The sequence below is a fragment of the Rhincodon typus genome, chromosome 1 (assembly GCF_021869965.1).
Source record: "Rhincodon typus isolate 14 chromosome 1, sRhiTyp1.1, whole genome shotgun sequence".
Lineage (NCBI taxonomy): Eukaryota > Metazoa > Chordata > Chondrichthyes > Orectolobiformes > Rhincodontidae > Rhincodon > Rhincodon typus.
Genome location: NC_063332.1, coordinates 96,743,491 through 96,759,216, shown reverse-complemented (window position 1 = coordinate 96,759,216; position 15,726 = coordinate 96,743,491). Strand labels below are relative to the sequence as shown.

The 15,726-nt window shown below is 41.1% G+C and overlaps 1 protein-coding gene across 2 annotated transcripts in view; it reads right to left on the bottom strand.

Moving 5' to 3' along the window:
• Positions 1-15,726, bottom strand: part of kcnip4a (potassium voltage-gated channel interacting protein 4a) — a 321,012-nt gene that overhangs the window by 15,719 nt on the left and 289,567 nt on the right. For both annotated transcript variants that reach the window (XM_048598853.1, XM_048598857.1), the window contains exon 4: positions 3,063-3,133. In XM_048598853.1, coding sequence (XP_048454810.1) covers positions 3,063-3,133 — 71 coding nt within the window. The remainder of the gene's footprint in view (positions 1-3,062; positions 3,134-15,726) is intronic.

Here is a 15,726-nt window from a genome sequence, read left to right as displayed (position 1 = left end):
TATATCGTCACCAGATGTGTAAATAGACAAGCAAACTACACAGCATTTAGGGCTTGGATAGACCTGGAGCTGCCTAAAATGCACTTGGCTTTTCCAAACTAGTGCTAGTTTGCCATTTTGTATACAGCATTCCATAATTTGTCTTGGGACTGTCTAAGGAACACAGACTCAGATCCTCTGGGGAGGAGGAGAAAGTAGGGCACAGTGGTGAGGACTACTTCTCACGAGCTGCTCATATTGTAAGATTCACTTAGATTGCTCCACTGAGCCCATGTCACCAGAAAATCCAACTCTTCCATCTTCTTCCCAGGCTCCATGCAACCATGCCACTGATGCAAATGACACAGTTTTGCAACCAGCCAATCCCTCCTGCAATGGTCCCCATCAATGCATGCCCTCACATTAATGATCAAACAATTCTGAAAGTGACTTACAGACAACACTCAAGAATGGATAAAATAGGAAAGCTGTGAAAAGGCATAACATTTACAATAGCTAACTAAAGGTCAAAAACTAATTGACACAAAACTCTCTTTGATATAACAAAGATTAGAGAAATTGGGCTTATTCTCCCTGCAGGAGAGAAGATTAAGAGGCGACCTTATTGAGGTGTTCAAAATTACTAACAATCTTGACAGGGTAAAGAAGGATATTCTGTTTCCGCGAATTGGTATGCCAGGGGTCACAATTTCAAAACTGTCAGCAGGTCAGCGAGGAGTGAGATGAGGAGAAACTTCTTTATTCAGAGACTTGTTAGGATTTGGAATGAGCTGCTCGAGAGAATGGTGGAGGCAGATTCCATGGGAAGTTTCAAAAGAGAGCTAGATATATATTTGAAAGTGATGAATTTAGAGGGCTCTAGGAATAAGGCTGGAGAATGGGACTGGCTGAATAACTCTTTGGGGAACTGGTACAGACACAATGGGCCAAATAGGCTTCTTCTGTACTATAAAATTCTATGATTCTAATTTGTCTAGCTTGTTACAAATACTTCATGGATTCAGATTTAGCACCTTAATTTTAACTACTTTTTGATATTTCCATCACTAATGCCCTGCTATATTTGTTATACCTTCTGTCCTTTGCTGACAGCCTTACATTTATATCGCACTTTTCATAATCCCAGGACATCTTAAACTGCTTTACAGCTAATGGAATAGTCACAGTTGTAATGTAGGAAACACAGGTGCCAATTTATGCACAAACAACAATGTGATAATGAATTGATAATCTATTTATTTATAAAAGAAGTGATGTTGATTGGTGGATAATTATTGGCCAGGACAACGTTATTACTCTTTTTTTTTCAAATATTGCCAAATAACCTTTATAAAAACCGAAAGATCTGCAGATGCTGTAAATCAGAAACAAAAACAGAAGTTGCTGGAAAAGCTCAGCAGGTCTGGCAGCATCTGTGGAAAGAAATCAGAGTTCTGAGTAAGGGTCGCTGGACCTGAAACGTTAACTCTGATTTTGCTCCACAGATGCTGCCAGGCCTGCTGAGCTTTTCCAGTAATTTCTGTTTTTGTGCCAAAGGATCTTCCTTGGCTACCTGGGGGAGCAGATGGGTAATTGGTTATCCAAATGCTGGCACCTCCAATTAAAGTGTTAGGTTAGACTTCTGTTTTGAAGTTATGAAATAGGACTTGAGCTGTTTTTATTTCAAAAATATACTTTAATTTTAAAAAAGAAATTATTTACATACACAGTCACTAAAGCAGTTTGGTTCTGTACAGTCCTTGCATATTGTACTCAAACAAACCCAAGGCATAATATACAAGACTATATTTACATATATTTGAGGCAACAGGAGGGTCTGATAACTGAATGGGCCCCCATTGTACTTTAGTGGAAAGACCTTAGATGGTGGTCTTTCCCCACTGTGCCTTGGTGGCAGCTGCCCCAAGCTTTAGGGCATCCCTCAGCACGTAGTCCTGGAGGTTAGAATGTGCCAATCTGCAACACTAAATCGAGGTCAACTCCTTGCTCTGGAAGACCATCTGGTTTGAGCAGACCAAAGACTCTTTCATTGAGTTGATGGTCCTCCAGGCGCAGTCAGTGTTTGTCTCGGCATGTGTCCAGGGAACAGCCCATGGAGTATAGTGAACACTTCTTTTCATATTTCAAAAATATACTTTATTCATAAAAATATCCTTATATTCATACATAGTCACTAGAGCAGTTCAGCTCTGTGCTGCAAACATTGGAGTTTGACTCTCCCAACACTTGCTTACAATGTTCTGCTGTGTAGGGAATAGTGCTACTAACTGAGCCACTGCTAACATGCTCTGCTTGGGTTTACCTAAATGCTACTCTGTGGTACAGGATTTACTTCCTCTCTAGATCTGTAAATTTCCCCTTACTTGAACCATCTAATCACCAAAATAACCCCAGGTAACTTATTAGCTCTGAACACTATTCACTGCCCTATTTAGATGGCACTGCATTAAAAAGCCTGATGCCTGGTTGAAGTGATATTCACACCAATGGAATGGCTTCCTCTTGTCCCAGACCTGGTGTCAGTTCCACATGAGTAGAAACACCTGCTTCCCAAAAAGATAACCTTTCAGTCATGCATTAAATGTTTTAATCTATTTGACTCTGTGTCAATTTTCATCTGGGTTAAGTAATGGTCTGGATATTAAAGTCTTTGAGGTTTTGTTTTTATCTAATTTTGGATTCTAGCTCATCCAATCAGAAGAATAAAACGAAGAACTGCAGATGCTAGTGATCTGAAACCAAAGCAGAAAGTGCCTGATCCTCAGCTCCCCCACTATAGACCTGAATTTCTACCTTCAGTTTTCAGAAACCTGCACACCAACACCCCCACCCATCCCTCACATTCCCCCTCCCCACTTTTGCAGACCTCCACACTGAGTCCTTGGAACTCACTCGTACCAAATCATTTGAATGTTCTCCAAATATCCCCCAGTGCCCAGACTCTGGGATCGACTCCCCTTGGAGTGGAACACAAATGAAAGCACGTCCCCTTAGTTGTTGGAGCTGACTAAAATATGCATAATACTCAGATTAATTAAATTGCATTAGAAAATGACACTCACCTCAAAACTCACTGATCCATTGTGGTCTGTGTCGAAGGCATTAAACAGAAAGTGTGCATATGTGGTTGCATCTGGAATGGAAAAAAGCAACATTCTCAATAATTCTGTTAAAAATATTATATGCTATAAAACCTCCAATTGTGATAATTTTTTTCATCAAATTTGTCATCAAAATGAATTGACACAATATTGGATCTGTACAACAAATGTGAAATTAAAATAATGAGAATCTTAACTGTCTGGTGTTCTGCATATTTTCAATTTCATGTTGGAAAATAAATCAACCCTGTAGCTCATCACATTTGTGGTCACTGACATTTTCATTATCACTCTATTAAATGTTATCAAGAGCTATTAACCAGAGTTGGAATGTTTCCCTGCATTGATAGATATTATGTTTACTGCACCAACAAACTAATTTATAGATCTGTGCTTGTGTTAGTTATGTGCATTGCAAATACAAAGCTGGTTTGATTTTTGGGGAAATCTAGAAAATCAGAAGTAGTCTGTGGCTAATCCAGCTGTTAATTATAAAGAAACTGAAATTCCTTCAGAGTTTCACTCCTCTGGAATTTCCTGTCAGTCTAAATAATGTTTAGAAACTCTGGCTGTTTTTTCAGAACCTGTAACACAAAAAGTGGATTTGGCAATAGGACTTCTGATTGGATGGTCTTTACTTTGTCTAGGGTGACCAATCAGGTTGAAAGTATCTCATGTCATGTGAGAAAAGATCATATGATATCAGATCAGCTGACATGTGATCACATAGTACCTGCCTGTCATTTGCAACTTAACCTTATAAAGTCAAATCATATACATTCTAAACACTTCCTTCTGTCTTTTAACTGTGAAGGAAGTTTTGCGTGTTTTTTTACAAGCTGGAGCTTCACTGGACCACAGCAACAGGAAAGCAGTTTGCTGTTCCAATAGGACATGCAGTGTGTTTGGCTGTTCCCAGTGCAGGAAGGGCATTGTGTAGGTGTGCTGTATGTCTGCTGGAAGCTCCCTGATTGGCCAGAATGTGATTATTTTAACACCAGCTGGAATTTGTAAGTCTACTGAATACATTTATTGAATGTAGAGTCAGCTTTGAGTGATCCATATTATCAAATCCCAACAAACACCCCTCCCACCAACTACCACCCACCTACCGCCCCCAACCCCACACATGTACCATGGCCCCACTGAAAATGTCGATCCATTGAAGTGGCCAACCATGAACTTTCGGATGTGGTAATCTTCAGTCCCTTCTGTTTTTGGAAAATCTATGGAAGCGCTGTGTTGTCTTTTTGGAAGTGTTGTGATGAGCTGCTTGCGACCTCCCAGAGAGTCCTTGAGTACCTTGCTTCAGCAGGGAGAGCAGTAGTCTGAACTGGCAAGCTGAGAGGCTACACAGCAAGGGCACCAGCCCTGAAACTGGTCAGCAGGTTTCCATTGCCAAGGTATCACTGGCACAACTGACACCGCTAATGGTCGGGTCCCAGGAAGTGTTGTTGAGCAGAGTGATCTAGGGGTACAGATACATAGTTCCTTGAAAGTGGTGTCACAAGTAGGCAGGGTGGTGAAGAAAGCATTTCATGCTTGCCTTCATTGGTCAAAGCATTGAGTACAGGAGTTGGGATGTCATGTTATGGCTGTACAAAACACTGGTAAGGCCACATTTGGAGTACTGTGTACAATTCTGGTCACCCTGCAATAGGAAGGATATTATTAGACTTGTAAGAGTGCAAAAAGATTTACAAGGATGTTACCGACCTGATGGATTGAGCTATAAAGCGAGGCTTTGACTTTTTTTCCCTGGAACATAGGAAGCTGAGGGGTCACCTTATAGAGGTTTATAAAATCATGAGGGACATAGATAAGGAGAATTGCCAAGGTCTTTTCCCCAGGGTAAGAGAGTATTAGAGGGCATAGGCTTAAGGTGAGAGGGGAAAGATTTAAAAGAGACCTGAGGGGCAACTTTTTCACACAGAGGGTGGTGCGTATATGAAATGACCTGCTCGAGGAAGTGTTGAAGGTGAGTACAATTACTACATTTGGACAGTTACATGGATCGGAAAGGTTTAGAGGGATATGGGCCAAACACCGGCAAACGGGACTAGTTCAGAAACCTGGTCGGCATGGACGAGTTTGGCCAAAGTCTGTTTCTGTGATGTATGACTCCATGTTGTGATGGAATTTGTGAGCAAACCTTGCATTTTTTTGAGACAAATCCCAATTGAAAAGGAAAACAGAAAAGGGAGACTGAAAATGGAAACTGATCCTCTTAGTTGTAAGAAAACTGATTGGAAACCAGAGCTTCTGGTTGTGACTATAAAGTATGTGACAGAGCCATCAGAGCTCAGAAGTGTAAGTTGATAAGTTAAATGCTGCAGTACAAAACTGGTAAAGGAGACAGTGGCTAGGCTCAGAATCATAGAATCCCGACATTGTGGAAGCAGACCATCCAGCCCATCGAGTACACCCAGACCCACCCCCAATTCTGTCCCTGCATTTCCCACCTTAGACACTATGGGCAATTTAGCATGGCCAATCCACCTAACTTGTACATGTTTGGAGTATGGGAGGAAACCGGAGCAATCCCACGCAGAAAAGGGGAGAATGTGTAAACTCGACACAGTCGCCTGAGGCTGGAATCAAACCCAGGTCCCTGGTGCTGTGAGGCAGCAGTGCTAACCATTGACCCACCATGCTGCCTTAGAAGCCAACAGTAGTCAAATACACAGTTATTGCTGCTATTTCTGTTACTTGATGATGCTACTGATGGATCCACACCATCCTGCCATAATAAGCATAGCTGAGGAGACCTTGCAGATATGTGCCATCTCTGGTGAAGACCGTATCCATGGAACATTGAGTGGTTGTGTCATGCTGTTCGCTAGAGAACAAGCTAAACCTTTGAAGAGGAGCTAAAGTTTTTTGTGAGGACGATACAATTTTGAAAGCATTTGTGACTGAAATTGACACCTTATAGACTGAATGGACTACTGGGCCAAATCATAAGATGCGTTGTTTTTTTTTCTATTTGATGTTTAATATGTGATTTTTAAAAAAAAAAAGTGCCTGTCACTTCTGTTTAAATGTAATTAATTCTGGACTTAGGGTATAGGAGAATGTATGAGATAATACTTAGTGTTTGCAACGTTTGACACTTATATGGTAAAAACTTATTTTGTTTAAAACAATGCAACATTGTGCCTTCATTTTTTTCAGTCAATAACTAGGACTTTTAATTTTTTTTAAAAGTTAGCCATTTCAATTGAAATTGTAACATTGCTGAGTTCCCCAAGGTGGTGCCTCAATAATCTATTGGAAGGCAGATTGCTGGCCTTCCCTAAGAACTGCCAAGCCCCTTTGCGAACTGGGGTTTGCAACCACAATGGCAGCCCTGAGTCAGCCAGGAAACAAGCATGGATCTTATGACCACCATTTGAGACTTATTTGTAACACCAAGATGTCAGGTGTCAGTTCTGAGGAAGGGTCACCGGACCCGAAACGGTTTTTTCCTTCTCCGATGCTGCCAGACCTGCTGAGCTTTTCCAGCAACTTTGGGTTTGTGTTGGGTAGTTCCACTGGTTAGGCACCAGAGGCTAAAGATTGGCCACTTGATGCCATTATACTTTGGTCACCACTGCTGTAATTGGTCAGCACTTCCATGATGGAAAGGCTGCCCCCTGGCATGTTGGAGCTGGCTTACTTTATGCTCCTTAGCAGTGACAACAAGGTTTTTTGGCAGGCCCATCCTCATCTCACCCTTGCTGGTTCAGATGCAGCCTATCATAGCCAGTGCAGTGGGAAATAGATGTTGTGCGAAGATGCATTCACTGACCTTGCCTACCCATGTGAAGTAATTAAACTTCATGTGACACCGTTACAGAATTCTAAGGGTGAAACTCTGGGTATTGACCTTTATTGCCGCCTTCTCCCATTCCTTTTGGAGGTTGCTTGTTCTTTGAAGACTGCCTGACTTCATGCCGAGACCTGAAATCTATCCTCCCTTGATCTCCACTGTTAAGCCCTCCACTGCTACATCCAGCAATGAGAGTGGGGGTGGAGGGAAGGTAAATTAATTGTGTGTGATGGTAACCCTGATACCTACGCTCCTCTACATTGAGAGGTCTGGGTTGGCCATTTCAAAAGAACATAAGAACGTAACAAATAGGAGCAGGAGTAGGCTATCGAGCCTGCTTTAGCATTCAATATGATCATGGATGATCTTTTTGCGGAATCAACTCCACTTACCCACTCACTCACTATAACCTTTAATTCCTTTACTGTTCAAAAATCTATTTACCTTAGCCTTAAAAACATTTAACAAGGTAGCCTCAACTGCTTCACTGCGCAGGGAAATCCACAGATTCACAACCTTTTGGATGAAGAAGTTCCTCCTCAACTCAGTCCTAAATCTGCTCCTCTTAATTTTGAGGCTATGCCCCCTAATTCTAGTTTCACCCACCAGTGGAAACAGCCTCCCTCCTTCTATCTTATCTATTCCCTTAATAATTTTGTGTTTCTATTAGATTTCCCCTCTCCCTGCTCTAACTTCCAATGAATATAGACCCAGTCTATTCAATCTCTCCTCAAAGCCAACTTTCTCAGTTCGGGAATTGATCTCGTGAACCTCCTCTGCACCCCATCCAGTACATCCTTTCTCAAATAAGGAGACCAAAATTGCACACAGTACTCCAGGTGTAGCCTCGCTAGCATCCTATACTGCTGTAGCATAACCTCCCTGTTTTTAAACTGCATCCCTTTAGCAATGAAGGAAAATATCCATTTGCCTTCTGAATTACCTGTTGCACCTGCAAACCAATCTTTTCTGATTCATGCACAAGGAAACCCACGTCCCTCTTCCTAACAGCGTGCTGCAATTTTTCACCATTTAAATAGTAGTTCATTTTGCTGTTATTTCTACCAAAATGGATGACGTCATACTTACCAACATTGTACTCCATGTATTTCGTGGATGGCCTTCCTGCTCAGACACTAATGAGACCTTGAAGTGAGCAATTAATACACTCAAAGTCCTTACTGTGTCCCCACTGGCATTTAACCAGCAGCAGGCTTTGAAGGGAGGATTTCCGTCATTCAAAAGCACGTAATGCTGGATCGAGGGATCTACCATTAGGAATGGAACCCTCCTGAGGGTTATCCTCACGCCCTTTCATCCAACACCCCTTCCACCGCAACCAGTGAATGCAACCACCTTCCTACCCACCGTCTCAATCCTGTCCTCACTCACACGAGGCCTAGGTCACTCACTGCTCCTAGAATTCTGGTGGCTACACCACTGACAGCAGTCAATGCTCTCAATGGCACTGACAGACAGTGGCGAACTGCTATCCTCCGATAGAGCAGTTCTCTAGGCATTGGACCTTTGTCTGAGAGTCCTAAATCCCAGGGAGGCCAAATGTTGGCCTTACTGATACTTAATTGCGGTGGCCCTTCCCTAGTTAAGGGCACATGAAGTTTCTGCCAGTTCTTCAACTGGGGAACCACAACTGTCGTGATGTGGAAAACAAAGCAATTAAAAATAATTTCTTTTAAAAATATGACCAGATTTCCAGATTTCTAGATTTCAGGATATAGTTAAAAGAAAGTGTTGCACTTATGTAGCACTTTCCTGGATCTCCTCAATAATAACATGATAGTCAATTAATCTGTTCTCTCATTGTTCACATTCACATTATGAAAGCTAAATGTTAGACAATCCTGTTAGGTTTTGAGGATGTGGATAAGGGGTATGTTTTCTATTTGAATTTTTTAGAACTCACTTGACAAGGTCTCAAGCAAGGCACAGTTATTCAAAAAGGGAGGAAAAGGTAAAGTGAGTAATTGCAGGCTAACTCTTGTAAATTATTGGTAAACATTCAGGAAGTTTAAACCATCATTTGAAAAGATATAGATTAACCAAAGGCAATTAGCGTGGATTGCTTAAGGGAAGATCATATCTGCCCAGCTTGCTTAATTTTACTTGAAGAGGTATAAAGAAGGGTAATGAAAATAGAATGATGATATTCTTGTGGATTCAATTTCTTTGAATATTTCTGGTGGGTTTATTTACAGATAAACAATAAATACAGAGGAGTCATCTTTAGACATAGCCTCTGGTCATGGATCAATATCTAGGCACTTTGCTAATTTGCATGTTGAACCTTTTAAATGCACATCACTTCAAATGTGATAATACCATGTCTACTTTATCCCCAAAGATTGCTCTTGTATGCCATAAGTGAAAACACAAGCATTGGGCAATATCAAAGTGAATTGTAAATTTTACATTACCTATCTCTGTATAAGTATAGAAGTCTAACAGTCCACATGTAATTTCAGTAGTTTGTCAACTCTTCCCATTTTTGTGGTGTAAATTTTTAGAAGTGTGGATATTGTCCCAGGCTCTTCTTGGTCAGCAGACCTATTGTCAGTGTGTTGGTTGTTATTTTTTTTCTTTTATTCATTCACGGGACGAGGGCGTTGCTGGCTAGGTAGCATTTATTTGCCTATCCCTAATTGCCCAGAGGGCAGTTAAGAGTCAACCACATTGCTGTGAGTCTGGAGTCACATGTAGGCCAGACCAGGTAAGGATGACAGTTTCCTTCCCTAAAGGACATCAGTGAACCAGATGGGTTTTTCCTGACAATCAACAATGGATTCACAGTCATCATTAGACTGTTAATTCCAGATATTTATTGAATGCAAATTCCACCATCTGCCATGGTGGGACTTGAACCCAATCCCCAGAATGTTTTCTGGGTCACTGGATTAACAGTCCAGCGATAATACCACTAGGCCATCGCCTCCCCTAATACAGTCATAGAGTCATACAGCTTGGAAACAGACCCTTTTGTCCACCAATCCATTCTGACCATAATCCCAAACTAAACTAGTCCCACCTGCCTGTGCTTGGCCCATATCCCTCCAAACATGTTTTATTCATGAACTTATCTAAATGTCCTTTAAAATGTTGTAACTGCACCTACATCCCCCACTTCCTCTGGAAGTTCATTCCATACATGAACCACTGTGTTAAAGAAAAATTGCCCCTCATGTCTTTTTTAAATCTTTCTCCTCTCACTTAAAAAAAAAAGTCCCCTAGGTTTGAAATCCCCCCACCCTAAGAAAAAGACACGTCATTCACCTTATCTATACTCCTCATGGTTTTATAAGCTGTTATCATGTCACACTGTAACCATCCTTGTGCTTTTTCTTCATGTTTACTGTGCAAAATTGGCATATTGTCCACTTTACTCAGCTGGTTTCAGTTCTTCCTCAGCATTGCTTTATTAGATGTCAGGACGTCACAGGATTGGGCTCACTACACACTTCACATACCTCTGTGAATAACCAGACTTCCATATTAAGTGTATCTGGCCTTTTGTCTAAGTTGTAGCTGAGGTCAATCTGCATCTGCATGCTGGTCATGCACCATCTTTATCCTCTCCTGTTTGATGAAAAATGTGTTTGCATGTTGGAGAATTTGGATTAATGGTGGCTTGGCAAGTTCATTCTTTCTTGCTTTCTGAACATGATCTCTGCTGGTGGTGGCCACCCCACATGTAAAAGTGTAACATATTGTCCTAAACTTCAGCAGAAGTGATTTAACAGCACAGACCATTCGCTCAATGAGACCTTTTGGAGTAATGTAAGGATGCCACAACTCTCGTATCTCAGTTGGCACACATGTCCTTGAAATGTCTGCCTGGATACTGCGACCACTGCCAGAAATGATATTTTCAGATGCACCAAACAGATTAAATATAGCATTCAATGTATTTGCTATGGATACATTGGAAGTATTCATTGCCTGTCTGAAAATTGGAAATTTCAAGGCATAATCAGTATAAGATGATGTCATCTCCTTTCACAGTACAGTTACGACCTTGGACCAAGGGACTGATCGTATCATGAGTGTGTAAAGGTTGTTTTTATTCATTCATTGCTACATTGAATTAGGACATTGCTAACTGGGCCTGTATTCATTGCCATCCCTCAATGCTTTTGATAAAGTGGTAGTAAGCTGCTTTCTTAAACTACTGGAGTCCACTTTGTATAGATACACCAAAAATTCTATTAAGGATCTCCAAGGTTTTGACCCGCGATACTGAAGGAATAGCAATATATTTCCAAGTTAAGATAGAGTGTGACTTGCAGGGGAATTTTCAGGAGGTGCTGTTGTGATGAGTGTGCTGCCCTTGTCCTTCTAGATGGCAGTGGTCATAGGCTCGAAAGGTGCTGTTGGTGGTGCCTTGGTGAATTTCTGCAGTGCATCAATGTTTTCCATGTTGCAGTGGTCAGTGGCTCAGATTTGCCTCATTCATCCTTGTTGAATTTTTTAAGTCACAGTTAATCCCTGGCTCAGAGACTATTTCAAGTGCTAGTCACCCACTCATTGCCTGTATGTGCTTGGTTTGGTTGCAACATTATAATTTGGCAGAAAACTTCAGACACAGGTACTTAAAGATGACACAAGTCACCATACTATAGGAAGAACATGATTGCACTGGAGGGAGTGCAGTGGAGTTGCCCCAGGATGTTGCCTTTAGAAATGGGAGCCATTCCTTTGCATGGGATGTTGTCAGAGAGTTTAATCATTGTGTTACCTCAGGGAGGCAACCTTGCCCTTATGCCATTCACTTCTACTGTGTTTTGTACAGTCCTCCAGCTGACCTGTCTCTTTGATGCAAAAGGCTTTTTGCATTTTGTTGCCCTGGCCCCAGTCTCATTGTTTTTGGCAAGTTCAGTGGTGTCAGCCCTGGACCAGCATATCCAAACACTTGCATCTAGATGTACAAGACTATATAGTTTATACCTTAAATTTCTTCCAGTCTCCTTATCTTGTGAAAAGCTGCCCTGCACTTAAAAGAAAATCATTCTCAGGATGTAAAAATGATAATGGTATCATTATATTTATTGGCCATCCCTAACGGCACTAGAATCTGTTGGGTATGTTGTCTTCTTGATTCGCTGCACTCTCTCTGGTGTCTCAATATTTATGGTACATGAGGAATATCAACATTGACGTATAGCATTAGGTTTCAAAGCACAGTAAAACTGGTTTAAATAGTTAAAATTCATTTTTTGTTTTCCAAACAACAATCCCTGCTTTTTTATTTAGTACATTTAAACAAGAATTCATGCAAAGAATAAGATGTTACAAACACTCAAGAATTGTTGCGGCAGAACCTACAATCTCAACCTAAAGGGTTTAGCTGGTCTTGATACAGGTAAGCAGATTTGGATTTTTAATTTACCTGTTGTGCCAGCTTCAGGGTAGTCAATAGAACATTGGGAATCCAGAATATGAGGTTTCACCACAACTACCAATCACATTGGCTGTGATTGCATACCTGAGGGCAGAGCATGCCTCAAACTTCAAGTTTTAGGATTTGGTACAAAATTGCATCCACTGAGCCACCATTCAAAATAAATCTTCTGTTCACTTTCAGTTCTACTTAAATCACAATGGCATGCTTTCACCTTTTATGGAAAAAAAAGTTTCTGTTTTCATTCTGAAATGTTCCTCAGCCTTTCTCTGTTTACTCCTTGTCCTGAAGCAGTGATGTGGCAATATGGTGCTGGGTTGTTCAAGTGACCATCCTTCATGACCCAATTGAACTGAACGATTTCAGCAATTTTAAATCATGGTGATTTGGAGGCAGTATGGGTGCTATTGCCACATGAAGTGTCTTGAACAGCACTTCAGCAGAACCATAACGAGTGGGTGAACTATAACAATTTGCTGTGGTGCAAATTTGCCTTGTCTGATCCCTCATTGTGCGTATCCATTTCTAAAAACATAAGGATTCATTGTAAAGTTTGCATAGCAAATGCATCTGTTGTGCCAAAGCTGGTGTTAAGCAAAGGCAGAGTTATTGTATCAGCTTGTTCCAGATTGTCCCAGATACTGAGGCTGCTTCAAAAATCTGTTATTGAGATGAGATGAGATGACCAGAATTATTCACCAGAATGTAGGTATTCTTAATCAACCTGTTCAGGGATGTTACAGCATAAGTCTGCTGTGGGGTAAGATGTGAACCCAGGCTTACTGGTCCTATTTACTATCACCTCATCTAGAGCTGATGTGATGCACAGATTATAAACAGTCTGGCTACAATGTGCCTAATCATGTCTATGACTGCTAACGTGGGTGATTGGAATTGAAACCTTACTTGATAGAAAAAGGAAATTTAATTTTAAAGGCATCAAAGCCCATTACAATGCAAATGATAGAGGTCAACTAACAGAGCATGGGCCAAGGATCTTTTTGGTTACATCAATTAGAATACGATTTCACATGGAGAGCCAATTGGGCCATCTGATCCCCGTTTCTGTGCTATTTTGTTTATTTTGGGTTTTCTTACAACTATAATACTCCCATATCTCTGTCATAAAGGCTCTCAAACGAGATCCATGAGCTTACGGAGGGACACAGAAGTATATGGTTTTTGAATCTTTGAATCCTTCTGACACGGCCTCCAATCCAGTCCTCTCAGTAGCCAGAATGATGTTATCAGCATTTCATCCCAAAAGCACAGAGCTGCTTCAGATTAAACAAGCTCCTGCCTGGGATGGGTTTTACCAATGCTTTGCTGATAAGCCTCCCACCTTGCAGCCTTGTAACATGATGTTGGAAAGCATCAGGAGGGGGAACCTGCCATCTTAGTGCTGCCATGGATTGTGAAGATCTGCAAAAACCTCAGCAATATGACTGAAGGTAGGTAGCCAGTTAAAGGCAGTCCTGGAAATGCAATCATTAGATCAGCTTTGGGAGAGGTCAACATCAAGTGGGGTGACTGTTAGCAAACCTTGGTGGGTTTGCCAATGCACTCATGAGGGGGATTCTTCTTTATGGCTACTCCATAACACACAGAGGGCATCTCCCGTGGCAATGGCATCCCTAGGGCTATGGTGTTAATCCTGGAGGGTGCACACCCCGCAATCCCTCGATGATTGGGACCTGCTACTCTGAATTTTCAAAATTTTTCCACTATAATTTGTATCTGTCTTTTACTGCTTTCTGTATGTGTGTCCTTCCAAAGTTCAGCACTTCACACTGTTTTGCATTGAGCTCCATCTTTAATGCTTTTGTCCATTTCACCATCCTGCCTGTGCCATCCTGAAGTTTATTGTGATGGTCCTTATCATGATCTAGTACTTTATCAGGTAATTACAAATCTTTTGGTGCATCTCTCTACATCCAAGCGTGACATGTTCATAAAGATTGCAAAATGTGATGGAGCCAAAGCCGACCTTCAGAACAATTACTGTAAACTATGCCCTGGAGGATCTTATAGTTAACCAGTAAAATTCTAACAGGACTAGTCAAGGTAAATGCAGGAAGGATATTCCTAATGACTGTGGAGTCCAGGCCTGTGGATATGGGGCAGGTTATTTACGGCTGAGATGAGGAGAAATTTCTTCACACAGAGAGTGGTGAACCTGTGGCATTCTCTGCCACAGAAAGCAGTTGAGGCTAAACATTGAACGTTTTCAAGAAGAAGTTAAAAATAATTCTTAGGGTTAAGGGGATCAAAGGGTATGGGGAGAAAGCAGAAACAGGATACTGAGTTGGAATATCACCCATGATCAGATTGAATGGCCATATGGCCTACTCCTGATCTATTTTCTATGTTTCTGAAACTCCAGTCACCATCACCACATTTGCACCCAGTCACTGATCCAATCTTGTATCCATACTTCTACGGGCTTCCATCTTCTTACTAAACCTCATTTCTGGCATTTTGTCAAATGTCTTCCATGTGCCACAGATACAACATCTACTGCACCACGTCAATCATCTAGTTACTCAATTCATACAATTCATATTTTTGCCATTGTCTCTGCCTCTTCATCACAATTCCCACTGGGTCTTTGATAGGCACAAGCCTTTCCCAAGCAAGTAACCACAGTCCAAAAGAAATACAAAGAATTATGGATGCTGGAAATCTGAAACAAGAACAAATCTGTGGAAAAACTCAGCAGGTCTGGCAGCATTTGTGGAGAGAAAGCAGTGTTAATGTTTCGGATCCAGTGGTGACTGGATTTCTACTCTTGTTCTCCCAGTCTGAATTGGGGAAAGTCGAAATTAGATTGAAGCTACATCTTTGGGTTTTTGCTGACTTTAGCCCTCTTCTTATTATGTTGACCTGTTGGAAATCTCCTGACTCTTCTCACTCAGGCTGCTGAGCAAAAGCCAAAGGCTCTGTAATATCACTGAGACACAACATGCTCATGTGGAAAAAAAAATAAGATTTTTAAAAAAGCCATGGATCAGCTTACTGTAGACTGTACAGGTTGCCTGTTGATTTTAATTGCCAGGGTTTCTGTTTGTGAGATGGGATTAATATTTTCTCCTTTTCTGCTTGTGTTTCATAGACTCAGATGATATGACAAAACAAGATTACAAAAGAAATTATAAACTATCAACATAGAGGATTGGACCCTTGGTAGCCCAATCGTAGACGTCTTACTCTAAGGCTTAGTAGGGAAGCAGATATACTGATTTCTCATGCTTTATGGAAGGATTCGTGATCTGGCTTTTTAAGAATTTAGAGATGGGTAGGTGGTGATTTGACCTTTTTTTTAATCAAATCGGGACAAGCCTTGGCCTCAACTTATTAAGGCCCTCATGGGAAAAAGCTATGTCTAAAAATTTAAAAGCTGA